The 22,257-nt window shown below is 35.9% G+C and overlaps 1 protein-coding gene across 1 annotated transcript; it reads right to left on the reverse strand.

Annotated features, from left to right (window-relative positions):
• Positions 1–2,864: 2,864 nt before the first annotated feature.
• Positions 2,865–21,973, reverse strand: LOC113239610 (xanthine dehydrogenase-like). The gene is made up of 15 exons (XM_026476663.1): positions 21,826–21,973; positions 20,017–20,177; positions 19,066–19,472; positions 18,446–18,669; positions 17,515–17,617; positions 15,701–15,828; positions 13,241–13,531; positions 11,953–12,240; positions 11,353–11,852; positions 10,926–11,109; positions 10,238–10,433; positions 9,256–10,022; positions 7,794–7,986; positions 3,708–3,818; positions 2,865–2,950 (listed from the first exon to the last, which is right to left on the reverse strand). The coding sequence occupies exons 1-15, from the start codon at positions 21,916–21,918 to the stop codon at positions 2,880–2,882; spliced, it is 3,717 nt and encodes a 1,238-aa protein (XP_026332448.1). The 5' UTR covers positions 21,919–21,973; the 3' UTR covers positions 2,865–2,879.
• Positions 21,974–22,257: the final 284 nt, after the last annotated feature.

Below are 22,257 nucleotides of genomic sequence, written 5' to 3' on the forward strand. Positions count from 1 at the left end.
ATAATAAAAAAAAAACTTTCAGACTGTTGCATCCGATTCGTATTCCTTCCGAATCCGAGATTATACAAATCTAGAAAACTCGGACCCATTTCAAACGTCACTTGTGCTACTTCACAAGCGACATCAGAAGCGTCGAGTCCGATTAGAATGCGAGAAAATACGAATATTGCTTATACATCTAGAGATAAAATGACACTTCGGACACCTGTGACATTTCGGACCGTCATTTCTCGGATTCGGAACTGATACGAATCGGACGTAGTGCTCAAACGCTCTAAGGGCAATTGCGCCGTGCGGCCGATCATAATCTGAGAATATACAGATCTAGAAAACTGGAATGACTTTGCATGTCGCTTGTATACTGCGTCCGAACCAAATCCGAGTAAATAATGATATCACTTAAAAATTCAAAATTCTGGCCATTCGGATGCTGTGTGGCAGCGTTTAAATCGTTCGTTACCTACGTATGTGCCTTTTAATCGAGGTCAACTTTTGGTATAGTTATTTTACGTACGAAAATGCAAGAAAAATAAAGGGTTCCCATCCCTCGATGAATTTTTCAGAGGAACTCTTTATAATAATCAATTTATTTTAATTTCATATATGTATCGACTCGGATCGGACGCAGTGCGCAAACGTTAAAACAAATAATAAGTACATCCGTCCGCGAATACAACGATACGAAATATGAGTGTTCTCTACTTCAAAACACGGAATTCGAGTTTAGTGCGCAACCCATCCTATAAATAGTTTTTTTTTTAATAAATTATAAGTGCGCATTTGGCCTCCATCTCACCTGATGGAAAGTGACGATGAGGTCGACGATGGAGCATGCACACCTAAGTAATGCCTATTCACTGTCGCCTTGAAAAGACCCAAGTTACAGCATTCATAGCCATACGCCATATAATTGTGAAAGCGTAACGCTTCGTGCAAATCTTTGGAATATCCACAACATAGGAGTGGAACCCCAGCCTACGCCTAGTCTCCCGGAGATGGAAAGGGGAAGGTGTAATTAAATCGTGTAATGCCATAAGCAGGCAATTTTACGGCGGTATTTAAGGCTCTGCAGCTTTGCCTTTAGTAATTCCGAGTCACCTATAAGCCTGTTGACACGCTTGTCAATTGAATCCAAGGTGGCCAGTTGGTATATAGCAAAGCCATCTCAAAGATGGCAGCAGTACTCCATGCACGATTGGACTTGTGCTTAGTACCGCTGAAGCAACTGTTCCGGTGTAAAGTAACGCCTCACCCTGGAAAGGATCCCAAGCTTCCTTGCTGCATTTTTGGCCATGGATTCAATGTATCTGCCGAAGTTCAAATTGGATGACAGGTCCATTCCAAGTAGCTGGATTCTGTTGACTATTGGTATGGATATATAACGAAAAGTTGGAGTCAGCTTAAAGGGACTCCGTTTTGTGGAGAATAGACACGCCTGCGTTTTGTTAGCGTTAAATTTGACAGGATTGGCATTGCCCCAGTCGGAGACTGACTGGAGTGTCAAATCTAAACAGCTAACCATGAACTCTCGATAAGACTGAATTTCCTCTCCACTGACACTTGCATTGGTCAAGTACCTATCTACTACTGTGCTGTAATCAGCATGAGCAAATGTACTTGGAATTAACATATCATTGATATGCAGCAGAAAGAGAATTGTAGACATTACCGAACCCTGAGGAACTCTCTATCGCCATATGTTCGGAAGACTAGCCTTCTAAGACCACTCGTATCGAACGTTCACTCAAGAAATCCAAGATCCAATTGCAAAGGTCAGTGGGAAGCCCATAAGAGGGAAGTCTAGTTAAAAGACTTGCGTGACAGGCTCTGTCAAAGGCTTTAAAAATGTCCAATGACACTGCAAGTGCTTCGCCTTGCTTTTGCAAGTGCAAATGAGAGGCGGTACAGGCGTATGAGAACAGGAGGCAACTCAGGCGCACAGTTACGCAGGCCTATTGCTGGAATTCCATCTGGCCCGCTAGCTTTCTACTCACGTCTAGATTTCGCAGAGTTCTAAGTACCTCTTTTTAGCGTATGCGAACAGGTGCAGCCAGCCTGAGGTAAAGTAGGTGGTAGGTTCTTTGCGGCATCGAAACGCGAACTGTCTGCAAAGAGTGAGGCAAAGAAATTCGCTTTCTCTTCCGCAGCATGAGCCAGCGAACCATCCAGCCTCAGCAGAGGTGGCAAAGATGGGCGACAAAAGTTAGATTCGACCGCTTTGGCGAGGAACCAAAAGGATTTGTTTCTTGCTGGATAAGAGACAATTGGCCCTACGTAACACGCTTTTGCACTTCTTGGCGGCCTTATTAACAGCTTTCTTCAAATTCCGAGTACTCAGAGCTTTGCGTAGTCGAGCATCTGCCCAAACTTAGTACGCGGACTGTTTATGTGCTTCAGCACAACTACAATCAGCTTTAAACCATGGACGAACTTGAGGTAGTGAGCAAACGCTTTAAGTGCGGATTTCGATTCTCTCCTTGCTGACTGATGTATCTGACATTTTGGCAGGAACTGTGTAAAACGTAACGAGAAAGAACAAAGTCTTACCACCCTTACGTAACAATCTGAAGTAATAAAACTTATACCTAGCTTTTTTGTACGCGCATATAACTCAATGATAGAAAGAGTGTGATATAAACTACAGCTCAAGATTTGAAATCTTATACTTAGATTACGTTACCCGAAAAACCTTGCGTATTGCTTATGATGTCAGGAGATACACGATTTGCCATTCAACCTTCATATACGTGGTGACTCCGAAAACGAGATTTTCAGGAAATAATTCTACCCATCGATGACGATTATTATATTTCCATATTGCATTCTTACTCGACTTAAATATATGGAGGAGCTAAAATTTTTTCGAGATTTCAGAGGAATTACTTCAATTTAAAATGTTCCAGTTTATGTCCGACCGCCGTGAAAATGTTCTCCACTGTACACGGGTTCGCTGTAACAAGTCGAAGTTTCAATGTGACTTAAAATTGGCCATGTATTAATTAAAAAGTCAGCGTATATCAAGCTTGTAAAGTTTGTGACTTCTCAAAGCAGATAGAATATATATTTTTTGTTACATGACGTTATGCGTTTTTTTATACGAAATAGGTGGAAAAATCCTTTGTTCTAACTGGAAACAATCCTGCGTCTACTTGTCAAAAAATATTGCAATATCCAACCAATGTTTTTACAAGTAAACTACATAATCATCTAAATCTATTCATTATTCCATCGCACAAAAGTACCAAGACTGTTTTTAACCGACATCAAAAAAGGAGGAGTTTCTCAATTGGACTGTATGTGTTTTCTTAAAATAAGTATGTTACGTGATATCTCCAGCATTTGTGAACCGATTTTGATGATTCTTTTTTATTGGAAAGAGAGTAACTCAGACGTGGTCCCATTTAAATTTGAAGAAAACATTCCACCTACGGGATGAATGACTTTTGAGTTCGGTTTTTTTAGTACCTACTCTGTACTGGGATTATTTTAAGTTTAAATTGAATGAAAAAATAACAGACCAGAACGTTACTTAGCTTGAACATTACATTTACTACCTATTGCTAAGTGTCAAGACATTAATAATTAATACTACTATCAGAAGATATGCTGCCTGTTTCGCCTGAGATTACATTATTAACGCCATGCATGTGTCCACACTGGACTAATAAAATAAAGTTAAAGTCCTATTTTGAGATAAAATTACTTACGTATTTCAACCCACTGGTCTGGGTAGCCAGCATCGAGGCGTGCAGCACGTACGGCTTCTCTTATAGCGTGGGTCACCACGACGGCTAGGCAGAACGCTGGCTCCCCAGTGGCTGCAAATACAGACTTATATTATGAATAAATATGAATTATATTATAATAAAGCAGTTACCTTTAGGAATTAATACAGAATAAAATACGTAAAAATCTTTTTTTTACAATTTCAAGTGACGGAACGAACAAATCGTACGCCTGATGGTAAGTTACACGCCTGTCCATAACAGTTGCAGTGCCACTGAGAGCTTTATTTTCCAATTAATTTTATAAATATCAAAAAAATATCGCACATCGTTTGATAGTTACCACGATAATTACCTTGAACCTTGCGTGGAATTGGCAATCGGTATAGGTTGAAATAAATATTGCATCAAAATTATCACATTTTTTCGGTGAAAACATATAGGATACATTTTATGACAATAGCCGAAGAAAAAGTTTTGTAATACCCTGAAGACGGATAAACAAAAGTTCCTTGCTCCTAAGTTTGTGCAACATAACGGCAAGTCAAGAATCGATAAACAGGGTAGGAAATTTATGAAATACGGGTCAACGCATGTAATTGTAACTTGTGTTTCGAATTTATATATATATAGAAATTCGGTGGCTTTCTATAGTAACGACCTATCTCAAAAACACCTACTGTAACGTGATTATTTTAATCAATACATAAATATCTTATTTGCAATAATATTTAGCACAGTCAAAATACAGCTGTGCAATACGACAAAAAGAAAATTTTAGTTTAGGTCATTATTCTTGAAAAGCGGCGAAATGGTACATACTTACCAGTTGCTCTATAAATTTGTGCAATCAATGTACCAACGTTAATTCTTTCTACATGACCGAAGCATCAGAGCATCCTGACTAAGACAGAGAAGGGGTTCTCTGTCTTAGTCACTACATCAGCCTTCGTACCTAAATGCAGTCTAACTACTCTGTTTGGCATTATGCCTTACTCTATATACGCACTGAGTTATCACCATTGAAAGCGATCTATTTAAATACGTTTCTTTTTGTACTAAAGCAAAAACAAAAGCAGATATTTCTTTTACTTTTATTTTTTAACATTATTTTCTCAGTTTTCAGATGTGGCCTGTGGTTTTGAGTTTTTATCTCAAGCGCGGTTTCAACTAACGGTGGCAAAACATCTGATGAATTATTTAAAGTTATGGAACAAAAGTTACTACTTATGATGATTGTATATATTATACAGTAGTAACAACTTTTGTTGAGAAATTGTTAGTCTTTTACAAATAACTCTGTATAGTGAAAAACTTTATACAAACAAACAACGTTATGTCAACTTTCATACATTTTTAAAAATTGAATAGGTATCTTATTTGTTGTGAAATATTTTTTACAGAGACAACATAAATTTTTTACTTCATAGGTCAAAGTCAAAGTCAATTATAACTGCCTCCGTGGCTGAACGGTTACCATGCCAGACTGCTACGCAGAGGTCCCAGGTTCGATTCCCGAGCCGGGAGAAATATTTGTATGGCCTACATTTATATCTCTCGAGAGTTTGGGTGTAATTTGTGGTTGTTTATATGTGTGTCCATGGCACCCGCGACAAAGGGTTTCCATAGTGCATAGTATAAGTTGAGTGTGTGCGTTGTATATTATAGTTAAAAACAATAAGTAATTTACATGCCTTACATTAAGAAGTATTATGTATGTATGTACTACCAGTGTAACGTGGATTATTCCATTTACGGAAAGCCAAAATTATGGTCACGACACTTAACGGGTTCCATTCTCGTGAACCCCATTAATGTCTCATGCACCCTCTATTTTTTTTTTCGATGACATGGACCCCGTACAGTGAATCTCAGGAGTCGATATAAACCTCTTTGGGAATCATCGCTCTAAGTTTTTCCAAAACGTAACGTGTAATGCTCACTCCTTGCTGCTCACTGTTTGGCGGCAGAAATAGTTAAGGTAGTAGTAGTACTTCCCTGACCGGACTATTTCACAAGGACTCTACTGCGACTAAATGATTATCATTAGTTTCAAGTTTGGCACCATGGTACGTTTTTTAACATTTTCCCTATATTTCAGAAATGTTCCGACCGACCACTTGCTAACCATTGCCGTGGTAAATATTATAAATATATAAATAGTAGTTGTATTGGTATTTCCCACAAATATGGCATTTTAATTACACTGCGTTTTTTTCAATGCAGGCGATTCTACTAACCTTTAATATTTTATTATATTATTATATACTTATTTTATTATATATTTATTCTAGACAGTCTGTGACAAGTATGAAAGTTTTATTGTTAAGCAGAGGAAGGAGGAATCGGTGGCTCTTGGACGGACACATATTAATCATAGAAGTTGGCCACTATGAATATATATATTAGTATAAATATATACCTTGGCTAATACAATGGCTAATGTCAAACAGTGGATGCGTGTAAGCTGATGATGAATACATTGAAAGAGTATTGTTTATGGGTTTGTTTAGTTGCGTTCGATTACCCCGGTGGCCCAACGATTTGCACTGTAGGTGATAGATGAAGAGGTCGCGGATTCTATTCCCGGTAAATAAATACTTAGAACTATGGCATATTATATAACATTTTAAATCTGAAATTTTATTATAATTATTGTACACAATATTTGTATTAGGTTAATTATTACGTATTAAAGAAATATTGACGCTATTTTTTTTATCGACTTTAAACAAGGAGAAAATTCTCGATTCGGCTACTATTTTTGTGTATGTTATGTCATTACTCTGATTTGTAAACCGATTTCGATGATTCTTTTTTGTTCAAAAGGGGATCCATTCAAATTTGAAGAAAATATTCCACCTGGATGGTAAATTTTCAAAATTTTATTCACTAACCGATTTCGATAAAACTTTGCAAATACACACACCAAAAGTGCCCTGAGGATCAAGCATATATTTGTCAATTACTGAAACTAACGAGTTTGAATTTTTTTAGCACCAATAGTATAACAAAATATTCCTTCGCTGAGGGTGACAAATTAGGGCATGAATCCAGTTTATAGCGGATAAACAAACTTTTGATCTGTCTTATTTTTATAAAAAAAGTTATTATTATTTACATAACCTAGAGTAAAAATTTCATTACGTGAACATAAGTAATTATGCTATTATACGGTCGACACATTCTTTCAAAACAGCCCATCTAGGAAAACTTTGTTCTTTGTCAGTGGTAAGTGAAACAGCAATAATTACTCCAGCACAACGGTTATTATTATTATTTTTTATTTATAATATCAAGTGACGGTACGAACGAGTTGTGCGCTTGATGGTAAACTACACGCCTGCCCATTACAGTTGCAGCGTCTAAATGAAATACGTGTACAGTTGCATAAAGATATGTTTAGAAATACTAAGAAATGCAAACAAGTTTTAACAAAGTACTACTTGGGTTGTATGTCGCACTCATGAAAAAAATTGCGATTTAATTTGCGATGCATTTTGCTTTCGTATAAACCTTAACCTAAACGGTTTTTAAAAGTAGTCTTATTTAGTTTTAGATTAAGTGCTGTGTTTTAAATAAATACGTTAAAAATCGAAACTCGGCGATTTAAATCGCAAAGATCTGAGGGGCCCTGTCACTACGCCCGTCACCCTAAGACATAAGTTGACAAGTCCCATGTGCTTGTAATTTCACCAGCACCCTTACCCTTCAAAACCAGAATACAGCAATGCTGACATTACTGCTTGGCGGCAGGAATAGGTAAAGTGACAGTACTTGGACGAACTCTTTCACAAGGAGTTCTACTGCTACCAAAAAGTTTAACGTACAAGCAGTGACCTGTCCCTTTGACTCCCAATTATTTTGAAACCCAATTGAACCCAACAACGAGTCTATGTTTTTACAACTTACGAGATCGTCAGGCGAAATTCACAACATTCCCAAAACCACGAACATTATTTCTACGTCTTGAGCAAACCTTTCTTTAAAATAACATTACTAGAAAGGTTCTAACCTTCGGGACCGTTGTCAAATAAAAAGAAACCCTTTAGAAAAATATTAGTTTACCTTTAGACTGCAGTACTCCATAGGGGTTGCTGGAATTCCGTCTAAAGTACACCCTAAAGTCTGCGGGTATATCTTTAATGCCTGGAGGTTTGTACGTCCATGTTCGATCGGTCAGAAGCTTTCCCGTGTCTATATCGTACATTAATTTCTCGGATGTCCAGTAACCAAGACCCATGACGAATGATCCTTCGATCTGAAAAGAACGAAAAAAGGTTACAGATTTTTATATTTTGTAGCCAATTTCTAAAGGTTGTAAAATTCGGACAAATAAACTTATTAGGCAATTTTAGGTACACACACGCGTCTTCATTGAATTAAATATATAATATAATTATAATGTATTTGAGACATTCTAGTAAATTCTGGTCATAAATTAAGTTGAATAAAGAAATAATAATATTGAAATTAATCAAATGTGCTTAGTGAAGAAAAGCTTAAAATAATATCCATTTAAATTTTTAACCCAAATTTTTTAACCTTTTTCGTCAAAAGAGCCAAGGCCGTAAGCCGAGGTCCGCGGAGGGCAAAGCCCGAAGCGTCCACACGCCATCGTGCGGAGGTAATATACGGAGACGCTATTACGAGTACAAGATCTCACAATTGTAAAAATGTAAGGCATACTTCCCGATGTAGTGGAAATGAGATACTTATAATAGCGTTGTTTTATCTCGACCGTCTGTCTGTTAGATTCCTTTTTCTTGGAAGCTATATACCAGAATAACGATAAGTCTGAGGACAATACCCAAAATACTCAGATCAAAACCAACTTAGAAATGTTCGTTTCTTAGATGGCGCAAATAGGGAATCGAACCTCCTCATCAAACGCCCATAGTACTATAGTAGTAACCGCTTTTGCACCGAAGAGCATGAGCACACCCCGTAATGTGAATCCGACCACGCGCCGTCGGGAGAGCCCGATACAGGGCTCGTATTTACATGGGTCTACATCAGATTATCAAAATATTTATACACAATTAATCAAATAATAAAATAACTTTCAGTTCAGGCGGGACACATCTTTCACGTTTCTCTTTTACATGTTGTTTTCAAAGCCTTAGTATACATTCAATTTTCCACTTCATAGTCGTATGTAGTTTTTTCCCCTAGTTCATAATTATGAACATAATACTCATAGTATAGAAGATAGTAGCAGTAGAGCTCCTTGTGAAAGAGTTCGTCCAGGGTAGTACTGCCACCTTACCTATTTCTGCTGCCAAGCAGTAATATCAGCATTACTGTGTTCCGGTTTTGAAGGGTAAGTAAGGGTGCTGGTGAAATCACGGACACATGGCACTTGTCAACTTATGTTTCAGAGTGACGGGTGCAACGGCCGTGCCCCTCAAATCTTTGCAATTTAAAGCTCTGAGTGGCGCTGTAACTGTTATGGACAGGGCGTGTAACTTACCATCAGGCGCACGACTTGTTCGTCCCGTCACTTGCTGTTATAAAAAAATATACTCACTTGACCAATGTCTATTTCAGGACTTAAACTCCTTCCAATGTCTTCGAGCAGATCTACTCTTATGACGTCCTGATTACCAGTCAAAATGTCCACTTCAACTTCCAAGGCAACAATCCCATAAATATCGTAAGGTTTCAAGTTGTCCTTAAAGGAATTCAAATAAGAAGCTTGCAAGTCTATGTTTTCTGAAAATGCTTGCTGCACCAATTGTTCCCAAGACGGATTATTCATTTTGGCCTTTACAGGTTTAAGTCTTTCCATTAATATCTCACAAGCTTTGATAGTAGCAAATGCAACACATTCGCTACCAATACTTCCACCAGTGACCGTATTGTTAGGTGACGTGAAACTTGTACTGGGTTTCACGCTAACTTTATCTAAAGGAATTCCAAGAGTATAAGCACACACCTGAGCTACTTTTGTATTAATTCCTTGACCCATTTCAATACCTCCGTGGGTTAAAATTACAGATCCGTCGCTATGCAAGATTGAAACTACAGAATTGTAAGGGCTAAGGTAAAATATTTCGTATGTCATGGGCATAACTTTCAAGGCTCTTTTCCTCCATCGGTTACCGTCATTGAACTTCTTAATTTCTTTCACACGTTCGTCGTAGTTGGCATCTTTCTTAAGTTGATCAATTAATTCAGGTATCGTGTTGTCTCCTTTTGCGTAGTTGAGCATTCTGACTTGCAGTGGATCTTTGCCAAGATTGTATGCTATTCTTTCCATCATGTATTCTATCATTGCTACACCTTCAGTAGACGCTGAAAAAAAATTGTCATGTACAATCAAATTTGTTTTAGATAAACCACATGTTTTGTCAAATTCGAGGAGAACATTAGTGTCGTTCCCAATTCCGTCTGCTAAAGTGCTTAATTTAAAGGGGAAACCTATAAAATACACCACAAGAAAATATAATCGAATTGAGAACATTTTCTTTTCCTTTTTCAATTAAGATAAAAAGTAAACTGTGTCTTACCAGGAGCTCTACACCAAGTGTTAGAAGGTGTGTCAGTGGCCACACTGTTAGCTTCAATGTACCATCGTTTGGTATCATAGCAACTCAAGAAATGATTCAATGTTATCGGGGAAATCGTCTCATTAGATGAACAGCCATTGTCTTGGTAATATCTGTTCTTTAGATATTGAATTTCCCCCTCCTTATTGACACCAATCTGTATAAAAAAATTAAAGAGAGATTTAAAGATGGAAAAAAGAAGATGAATATATAATTGAACTGCCTCCGTGGCCGGACGGTTACCATGCTGGACTACCACGCAGAGGTCCCGGGATCGATTTTCGGGCCACAAGAAATATTTGTACATTTATTTCTCTCGTGAGTTTGGGTGTAATTTGTGGTTGTTTATACAGCGATACAGAGGTTCCCTGGTGCGGGGCTATTACTGCGTGCGTTATTATTATTATTATTATTTTTAATTACATTTTTCAAGCAGATTTTTACAGAACAATATACTTAGTATCTCGTGTCACTAATTCAAATGCATTAGTTTACAGCTGGAAAGTTACCTTTTGTGGTATGAAGAAAACACATGCATCCATAGATAAACTTACATGTATTTAGGATTACCATACCTCCCTATACTCCCTATACCTCCCCTTATGAATGACTTTTAAGTAACAAATGTTATTATACATGTTCATTTTACCTCAAAATTACAATAAGTAGGCACTCTCTTCCCCACGACTCTCATATTATCTTCTATGGACATTACGAATCTGCATGTTTTCCCTTGTAAATGTGAAACAAGAGCAGCAGCACACGCTATTTGACACTGCCGAGATATTTTACTGCCGTAGGCTCCACCGACACGACGAACTATTACGTTTACTCTGAAAATTATTTCAACAATTTCGAAAACAAAGCAGTAGTACTCAGCAATGCAGTCGTACTCCACAGCAGGTGAAAACACTTATTAAAATTTCATTATAGGTTACAATTATTAATAACAAATTTGAACAGTTTCTACATATATCTCTGCATGTGCTCTACCGTCAACACAGTTAAATGTAACGGTTGAAGTTAAATAAAATTTTTATGATATTGCTAAGTTACCATTATAATATTCAACTTACTTGTTGGCAGAAATCTTCAGACACTGAGCTATAGCAACATTAGGCAAGTCAAGCCACTGTGACGCCGAATAAACTTCCATTCCATCTTCGGTAGGTTTCACAACACAAGTCTGCGGTTCCATTGTATAATGATACTGACTTTCAAAAGTTATATCTCCATATATGACACAGTTAACATCTTTTCCAGTTTCTGTAGGTTCCCTTGTTTTATTGTTTACTAACCTTTGGTCTTTTTGAGGTGATTTTAGAACATCACTTGCAGTTAATATGGGTTTGTCTTTACTTTCCGACGAATATAATACTTTGACCATTTTTGCAGCTTTATTGGCTATCTTCTCTCTTACAGCTACAATTATTCCTACGGGTTGTCCGTAGAAAAGTACCTTTTGTGAGCATAGTATTTCTTCATTATTAGTTACAAGTGAAATATTTGTTGGCGTGAATGAATTATCTCCAGGAATATCTTTTGCAGAGTAAAATGCTATTACTCCTGACAGTTTCTGAAATAATATTTACCTATAGTAAGAAATATTGTTTTTGTTTGTGGTGCCAAAATACCAAGACACTTTACGAAATCATAATAATGGATAAAATACTTACAAGAGCGTCATTAGCATCAAAACCACTTATGACACTGCCTGGTCTAGCGTCTGCTGTGACAAAAGCGGCAAACACTTCGTCAGGTTGTGTAGTGAGATCATTGGCAAACGTTGCTTCTCCACTACATTGCTGTAATGCTTCAAGTTTTGGTACAGGCTGATTCAAAGGCCATACACTCTTATCTGTATCGAATACCTGGTTCCCTTTTGACGTATGACGCTTTATGGCTTCAGCGCCTGAACGATATTTTGGATTCAATCTATCATCTGGGCATAAGCTAAGGATAGCCTGTATATGTAAATAAAAGAGAGCTTAGAATATAAATATTTATGGAGAACATTAATATTAAGGAAACACAAATTAAATTAAATTACCTACGTCTACCTATTTTATGGAAAAAATATTTACTTCTTCTCTTTGACTCAGTGTTTGTAGATATGCCACCATGAACTAGGCGATTGCTAAATATTGTATTAATTTAGCAATCGCCTATAATTATGTTGATATATAACATCGATGTAATATCATACAATGAACATTAATATATTCCAGATATATTATGTGCATGCGATTGTAAAGTGGTACTCGTTCTTTTGTTATGATTATGAATACAAAGATCGTACACACAGAAAAAATTTCGTCGACCCGGTGGGAATGAATTCACGTCCATGTAGCATTGCTCTGACCATCTCAGTAACGGGTCCAGTTACCAAGTCGTCGAAATTCTCCTGTGTTTTTGTTCTTTGTAGTGACTTTTCGGCATTCGTCGCCGCTAGTGACTTCTAGTGAGAGATTTTTGAATAATCTTCACACCGCAGCCTACTCTTTGTAATACTTAGTACTCCTTGTTATTTGTAAAGGTTTGTTGTAGGCCAGATAATTCCGTGGGATATATAAAAGATAGAAATAATCCTCTTAGAAATGGCTTCTTCTTTTGAAATATAAGAATTTTGGCTTTTCATACTACTATATATCTCTTAATCAGAATGCAATAAACTTGAATTAGTGGGGTTGTAACCTACACGCATATATATACATATGTATATTTTAAGGCGAAAATGTCGCTGATTCTAGTCCAACCGGTTCGAAGGAATTTTTCCTCGAGTTTGTTTTTTCTTTATATCAATTATAATATAATACATATTACAAATGCATTCTAACCTATCTTTTTAATATAGAAAACATTGCGAGCACAAATAACCATCAAGTGATCATGATAATCAACATAAAATGTTTAAATAAATATTCTTTACTATGTTTTAAGTCACATATTCCATGCATCAGTTACCTTATAATACAGTGCTAAAGCAAGCATCTTTCTGTAACTAGCAGAAGGTTCGGGAGGAGCTTCCTCAGCCGTCAACTCGTCAGCTAAGCTCTTTAAAACCATTTGCAGCGTTTCATCAGTGTAAGGATCCTTCCCAGCAAGCATGGCCTCTGTTTTTTCAGCATGAATGAACTTGGGTGATATACTTCCATAGACTATAAAAGCTTTTTCCAATATGTTTGAATTTTGCTTAAAGTGGAATAGAAATCCGGCATTCACAACCGCGTGAGCATTTTGGGATCGCGGCATTATCTGCAATAATTTTTGATTCAAGTTTTTAATTAAATATAAATGTCCTTGTTCTCCAAGCTCGTATAAAGTTACACCAGTGAATAATAATTCTAAAATTGAGTCATCTACTCTGCAATCGATCCTTGAAGATCTCTACCAGGGTGCGTTTGGCAGATTGCAACGTGTTTTCGGTTCTTTTGTATGGCGTAGAGTCGTGGGCCTTAACTCAAATTATGAGCAACCGCTTAGAGGCCTTTGAAATTTGGGTCTACAGAAAAATTTTAAAAATATCGTGGACGGATAGAGTGTTCAATGAAAGAGTATTGCAGATGGTGAATAAGAAATTAGAGGTCTTGAGGACTGGCAAAAAATGCAAACTTCAGTACTTTGGTCATATAATGCGTAATGATAAATACGACCTACTCCGACTAATTATGCAATAAGGAAAGATACAGGGTAAGCGACCACCTGGAAGAAGACGTACTTGGTTGCTTAAGAATCTCCAGACAAGGTTCAACCTGAGCACACGATGCTTTTTCCGTGCAGCTGTGTCTAAAATGTAGATAGCCCTAATGGTCGCCAACCTCCGGAAGGATATGGCACCTCAAGAAGAAGAAATGAATAATATTTTTTTTCTTTGACATATATAGCACTGCTATTTCAATATGTCGTAACTAAAAATATGTGAAATTCAAGATTATACTATATCTGAACATAAAATTTGAATCTCTACTCATCAATGCAATCGTCGGTAGACTATTTGTACTAACAATTAAAATATATCTATTTAACTCAAAATGAGACAAACCTTTTGTGGGCAAAACAGTCCTTACTCAAAAATATGAAATTATTTTTTCTCTTTTATTTTTAAATATATTTGGTAAGTAGGAAATTGGTTCGATGTCTGTAATAAACTTTAACCTATTCATAAATTTTAATAATCTTTCACGGGAAGTGAGTAATTTGTTTTTCAACGCTTCTACAAAAGTACACTTCTTGAGTTAATACACTACGTATTATAATAATAGGTCATAATTTTTTTAACGCAAAATAGTACTCCGATTTCAAAGTTGAAATAATAATAATAATTTATTTGCCATAATAACAATACAACATGCATAGTATACAGTAAGAAAGTATCAAGGAAGTAAGAAAGTGCATATGACAGCTGGTACTTATAAAAGGAAAACCTGTACTATATACACATACTACAAATTAAATGAAAACGTGAAATAATAAAATGTTTTACGTCATCGACCTATGAGTAATCAAATAATATTTCCTATTAAAGTCAAAAACCCGCTTGTTACTGCTAACATGTTGTGGTAGTTGGTAAATGCGATATGTATAATGCTTTTATATTTCAATTGTACTTTTTAGCTATATATCTGTATGTATAATATATATACATATTATGTATTGTGTTGGCTGTCCATTCTAAATATATAAAAAAATAAAAAATCAAAGAAATCTTTTCCTCGTTAAGCAGATTTCACGTCTGTGTACCACTTTTGTCTCGAAATAGCTACAGAAGCTTGTCCTACCTATTTATCAAATTTATCAAATACAAACAGTCGACTATATTTTACAGAGCAACCACCTCTAACAGATACTTATGAGATTACTGAATACGCGTATTACGTATAATATAATAGTTACTCTGCCGCCGTCGTGCCTTTTCACAATGCAAGTGATATTAAGAGAACCTGTTGTGAATAACAATAACAAGGTAATAAAAATGGAAGTAAATTTATTTGCTACTCCGCGAACCCTGAATGTGTTACTTATTAGAATGAATTTCTCCAGCCGAGCATCGAACAATCAACAATTCCTGAGGGTGCCTCGTAGAGAGGCGAAAAACGTGTAGGATACATTTTTGTTGGCGCACGTAATTGCGCTTGTGTTTTTTTATTTAATGCGAAGGTATAGTGGGAAAAAAAATTTACTGCATTAAAAAAAATTTAATCAACACTAGCGCCGCTATTTTGCACTTTAGCAATTTAATTAACTTCCATTTTTATTATCATGGATTTCCGCAAAGTGACGCCTGCATCTTTTTTTTTTATTCTAATATAAGTGTGCATCTATTAATTATTTAATAAGTAAGCATTTTTGCCATTACTTAGAGGCAAAAATGTTCATAATTGTTGATGGTCTAAAGATTTTTATTCAGGAATTTTCTTTCAGTACCTTGAAAGTTTTGATAGAGCAAAAACGTGATAGTGGTGGCAGCATAACGTTCATGATTAACTTTCGATTCATATCCAACTTCAGGAAATCTGGTAGAGACACCGTTCGCTTCTTAATAGGTGCTTCAGCTGTAACAAAATTATTTCATCATTGATGATCAATGGTCGGAACAAGGAGTGCCACATACTTAGATACATGTATAGATATAGCCACAAGTTATTACATAACATATAACACTGGTTAAAACCACCAAATTATAATTAATTTTAATTTAATTAATACACCAAATTTTAATTAAGTACCTTTTTTGAATTCAGGATTTCCGGACATGGTTCTACTGCATCGTATGACATAATTACTCATGTATGAAGTTAAAGTTTGATTTTAAAGTAATTCTAGTGGTGCCATGTAAAAAATGCAGTAAATAACTGACTTTTCGTTACAGTAAACCTGCTTGGCGGAAGAAATAAGTATGGTGGCAGTACTTCCCTGGACGAAATCTTTGACAAGGAGCTCTACTGCTACTAAAATGATGATATTAACGAAGATGCTAATAATGCTGATGCAGCTGAAGATGATAAGCAACTGTTATTTTTACATATTCGGTATGGGTATCAGCTACTCATCCGCCTCTGAAAATATTTATCTCATTCAACCTGTCACCCTGTACATAGTCAGGTGGGATGAATAGAATACTGGGGGAAGAGGGATTTGAAGTTATAATCTAAAGAGTTTAGCACTACAGTCTCTCAGTCGATAAAACAAACAAACAAATTAATTCAAACACAATTTGCACGTTTTCGGCAAATACATCGTAAGTATTGAATGATTGTTAAAACATGTGAAGTTGATAAACAAAGGCAAGTTTAATGTAATTCAAAACTCTTATTAAACTTTATCTGTGCCTTTACCATAGTTTACTGTGACAGTTGTCGCTAGCGACCGTATAAATTGCTTCACAATTTTGTATCGCAAAATATACAGCGCCCCTAGCGGTTACGAGAAGGAGCAACATTTTGGATACTAATATATTTTACGTAGAGTCAGAAACGTTACAGCAATGTCTCTTTATGCAGTTTTTTTTTTCAGCGGTTTGAGAATGATAGTCTTCCATATCGTATATACAGTATTATGTAAGTTAAATAGATAACACACTCTGAATAATAAAATATTGAAATTCGAAATGCAAAACTCTTGGGAAGCTGTTGAAATAGATTTAAATATAATAGCGAACGAAATAAAACGAATTTAATTATATTGATGACGAGCTCGGTGACTCAACGGTTTTAGGGTTACCATCATTTTAGATTTGCTCGGATCGGCTTTTTGACATTCTGTCCGCATTTCAGGCTAACAATTTTCAGAATAAAAAGTAATATATCCACTTAGGATTTATGTATAGTAAAACTCGATTTACGACAAAAATTTTGTTGTCCAGGGGCATATCCATCTCTACTGCCTTGTGAGCGAGAGAGATTTTCGATTTTATTTTGTTACTAAAAGCGACAGTTACTTTGGACTTTCTTGCAATTGTCAGCTTTTTGTCTGGAATACAGAACAATAAATGCAGTAGAAGTGCTCTGAGGGCGGTGCACATATGCCAACAGAATGATGTCGCTAGCAAGAACTGACAAAGTAAACTCGTGGTAGAGGCACTGTTCTTCTTAAAGCTCAAAACATTTGACTCAAAATATATCAAAGTGTGTTTCTCTTACCTTATCTGACTATAGCAAGTTTCTGAAGACTGATCAGAATAATGAACAACTAAGATATTTGAGCCTTGAATAATTAGACACAAACAAACAAGTAGTTACCTATTGTAAGTGTAGCTCCAACAGTTTCAAATAGTAAGAATAGATCGGATTGGAAGTCATTGTTTGTATGTTTCATGAATAAATTTCCTCCAATAGTGCCGATCTGAAAAAATTTAAGAACATTGAAGAATTTTAAAAAACAAAAGCCATTTTTCTGTAAACAATTTGTCAATTTCTTAGTTTTCTTAAGGCTATAAGCGCAAAAGTAGTGTAACTCACACCAATTTTTTGTTTACAATATTACACTTTAAATTAATAATTTACATATTTGGATGCTAGTTTATGTTTAAATAAAATATTATATTAGTATTATTGGTATTCATTAGTATTTAAAAAATAAATTTGGCTTATTTTATTTTTATTATCTTCTATATTCATTTCATGGGGTTACACCACTTATGCACTGATAGTCTCATCATTAGTCGACATTGAGATAAAGGTCTCTTGTTCAATGCAAGTTATTCACTTTGCTGTAATCGCAATGTTCACTGGTCAAATAAAAGCAGTAAGACCATAGTAAAATAAGAGAATTATGGTAACTCCGTACAAAGTAATACAGAGTTGTATGTGTGCACGACCGCCGTACGCCGTGTACAGACGCACACATTCACATAATAATGAAAGGAGCGTTGGGACGACCAGTGTTATGCAACGCAACTACATCGTGAAATTATGTGAATGTGTGCGTCCATACACGGCGCGCGGTGAGCGCGTACACATGACATGAACAAGCCGCGCTGCTACGTTTATATGGAGTTACCATACTTGACGTATTATAATACTATAGTAAGACTGTTGTTTATCGAAAAGATAGTAAATAAAGATGTGTACAGGAATATTCTTTCCAATGGTTGCGAATTTTTTTTTCAGTCGTTTATATTTCTCATATTGGCAGCATAATATAAGATACATACATTTTAGAAATACTTACATTTCTCACTGGTATATGAGCAACGAGATCCATATGATCATAAAACTGTTTCAAGTATGAAAAATCCTCATTTTCACCAGATATCTTCAAAAACAGTTCCATCATTTCCGTTAACGGCATTCCAGCTCCGAGGATTAAATTGACATCCATAGAGTGCCCTTTTAAGACCGCGACGTTGAATATGTCTATCACTGTCGGTGGGTAGTTTGAAACGTGGTATACCCCTGAAATAATATAATGAGGTAATGCGTAGGCGTAACGTAGAAATTATTTGTACATGGTCGGATTACTAGGAACTTCTTTCAAATATTTTATTTAGCATGCGCCCCCTGACATGTGATTTGTGAGTGATTTACTTGACGGAACATTATAGGTACGTTACATATTCCTAGGCATGGAATATAATGGACATCTTCCTCTTTACAGGTTGAGTATTTTCGGCAGAGAAATTTAAGAGAAATCATACATACTTTTTTACTTAAAGTAACAATCAAATTTTCGTTAATAAAACTTTGTCTACAAGAGCTCGAAACAGTATACTCTCGAAATACAGTCGGATATAAATATATATTAATACTGAATGTAATTTATTGCAATTTCTAAAATTAATTAAAGTTAACCTTGTCCAGTATTGCCAGCGATCAATCTATATTCTCCATTACGTTCCATTGCTTTGAAAACATCATTTAAATTGTAAACCTTGTAAAATTTCGTCGATCCACAATCAATAACAATTTCGCTTGCGTCATCAACTACAAACCAATCTTCTGCTTCCTCGCTTTTATGTTTTGAATCCTTTTTGTCACATTTATGTTGACAATTTGTTTTACAATTTACTCCACACGGTTTAACAAAATCTAAGTCTTCAAGGTCAATGAGTTTATTCTTAAGTCTATCATCGACGTCTGTGGCGAAACTCTTAAATGCATCAGCGATTGATCTGTATCCTGTACATCTGCAGATGTTACTGGCAAAAGAGTTTTCTATCTCTTTCATTGATAAATTTTTGTTTTTTGATTCGTAGAGACTGAAAGGAAATAAAATAATCAAGTAAAGAAGCGTACGGATTTAGATATTTGCTCTCTTGGAAGATACCTTAGAGGAGAAACAAAAGTAAAACCCACAGACCCCATAAATTAGTGGTAAAACCTAAAACACCATGACAATATACAGGGTGGAAATTCGAGACTGGTCAGCTAGGGCGGCTACGGTAACCGTCATAGCTGCAGGAAAACGGCTCCAGAAGACTGTCTATGAATTTTGAAGATATGTCAAATGTCATTCACAGATTTTGTAATAAGGGATGGTAAAATTTCTAGAATTCTTACTTCAGTAGGTTCTATACAGACTTTTAGTTTTTACCAGAAATTGTCTCGAAATGAAAACGGTTACATGAAAATTGCCTTTTATTTTGCCGACTGTGAATGCATAATAAATATTTAAAAATTTCATGGATGTTTCCTGTAGCACTGATAGTGCTACCAGCATACCTGCTCTTGCTGACCAATATCAAATTTCCACCCTGTATATTGATTTTTTGCTGTACATTCCACCGTAACGCGAATTCTTACCTATACATATTCATAATCCATCCAGGAGTGCAGTACCCACATTGAGTGCCGTTAAACCTGGCCAACCGAGCTTGGATGTCATGATAACCCATGGTCCTGTTTCCGATGCCTTCCACTGTTGTCACCTCCCAACCATGGCAGGACAATACAGATACAAGGCACTGTAATTATATTGTTACCGTTATTATATTTCCTTACAGAGTCCGGCAACACTTACACTTATTATTATTTATAAAATGAAATGAAGGGAAAAAATCGCGAATTAGCTGTAAAGGTACCTGGCTGTGTGATGAAACTGTCATAACATCGACATTTTGTAGAAAGAGCGAAAGCGCCATTTCGAAAAAATTTTCAGTGGAGTATGTTTTAGTTTATAGCGAATGTTTTAAAAAATTACGTCCTGTTTTAAATTCTACTTTAAAACTTATACTTCATGAGAAACAAAACTGAATTTTAAACAGGACGTAATATTTTATACTGCCTCGATCCCTGTCTAGGTTGAATCCCTCTACGGTTGAAGAGCGATATAATATTTAGTTTTTTTTTAAATGATCTTGCGAAATCTTGTATTTATATTATCAAGTTTATGAAAGAATTCAGGGAACTGCTAATCTATTTGGAATATTTTTATTGCCCGCTCAAAATTAAAACAAATTCTTTTGAAACGGATCTCATGTTTCGAAGGTTTTTTCCAGTGAGTAGGCGTTATAAAAAGCATCAAACGACTTTTCGTCCCTATATTTTAATGCGTAATTTTAATAACAATATATAGATAATTTTGGCGCGAACGATAAAAAACGTTATTTGAGTATCATGATACTCAATAAAAAATAAGACGCAAGATTTCCAACTTTTGATTAGTGGAGATATTATTGCTCGAACGCAAAAACTTACCATTGTTCGTAAACCACGATTAATAATTTAATTAACAGTAAAAACTAAATTTGTGTTCGCTTCATTAAATTAATAGTATAGTTCATCAGCGTTAAGAATAAAATAAGGGATTGAAACCGAGTAATGTGAATTTGTAATACCATGGGAATTACGGTACTATTTTCTAAAGTTCAACCGTCGGAGCTATTACAGTTTTGGACCTCCTTGTGAAAGAGTTCGTCCAGTGAGGTACTGCCTCCTTACCTATTTCGGCCGCCAAGCAGTAACATGAACATTACTGCGTTCCGGTTTGGAAGAGTCAGGCTGCTGGTGAAATTACAGGCATATGGGACATGTCAACTTGTCTCAGGGTGACAGGCACAGTGGCAGTGCCCCTTAGATCTTTGCGATTTAAAGCTCAGAGTGACCCTCCAGGCGCACGACTTGTTCGCCCTGTCTTTAATGTTTATAGTGAGATTTTGCTGGATTAAAGAGTTTTCAAAAACAATGCTATTCATCGGTTTTCTTTTAAGGATTCCAAGACATTTCCTGTCTATCATAGTCACTGCATTATATTTTACATCACTGTCCTTTTTTATAATTAATAAAAAGGAACAAAAGAAATTTTTTAAATACAATAGAGAACAGAAGAGGGAAAATGTTTGGACATTTGTTATTTAATAACGAATTTGTGAGAATTATAATTCAGGGGAAAATAGAAGGAAAAAGAAAGAGCGGAAGGCCAAGAATGGCGTACAGTGAACAAATAAAGAAGAACATCAGGTGAGCAGCTATAAAGAGGGCAAGGATCTCGCTATGAAGTGAAAGAGGCTACATTGATGTAGGCAGGCTCTTAAACAGAATGATGATTCTACTTTATCAAACTTATATACCCTCTTATGACTAATATAAAGCACAAATAAAGATAATGCTAACAGAATTAACTGAGAACAATTTGACTTCGTTGTTCGGTGGTAAGGGCGCCCTTACTGCGACTACACACGCACCGCAACCGCCTTCATGACACATCGCCTTCGTCCCTCTGAAGTCCGCCACATTTCTGATAAATTCGTTTAAAGATACATCTGGGCCGTACTTGCCATCCACTGTGAAAAAAAACATTTTGTACGGGATATTGTTTGGGGTAGGTAATACGGATTGTCGACAAAGTTGTGGAGGTAGACTTAAACTATTCACTAAGTCTTACCCGTACTGTGGTGTACCAGTGATTTTTTAAATATCAACTGAACTAAATAGAACACACATAGTAAAGTACAACATACATATTTTCAAATGGCTTTGGCTTTGTTTAAAAAAAATCTGAAATAAACAAAACCAGTGTTCCGTGCCGCGCGACCCAAGCAAAAT

The sequence above is a fragment of the Hyposmocoma kahamanoa genome, unplaced genomic scaffold, assembly GCF_003589595.1.
Source record: "Hyposmocoma kahamanoa isolate Upper Pololo Valley unplaced genomic scaffold, ASM358959v1 114, whole genome shotgun sequence".
In the NCBI taxonomy this organism is placed as follows: domain Eukaryota; kingdom Metazoa; phylum Arthropoda; class Insecta; order Lepidoptera; family Cosmopterigidae; genus Hyposmocoma; species Hyposmocoma kahamanoa.

Coding starts and splice junctions, on each gene's coding strand:
- LOC113239610 (XM_026476663.1), bottom strand. CDS start 21,918: ATGTGTCATGAAGGCGGTTGCGGTGCGTGTGTAGTCGCAGTAAGGGCG. Junction 12,241..13,240: donor CTTTAGCACTGTATTATAAG/GTAACTGATGCA, acceptor TTACATATACAG/GCTATCCTTAGCTTATGCCC. Junction 7,987..9,255: donor CTGAAATAGACATTGGTCAA/GTGAGTATATTT, acceptor CGTTCTTTTCAG/ATCGAAGGATCATTCGTCAT.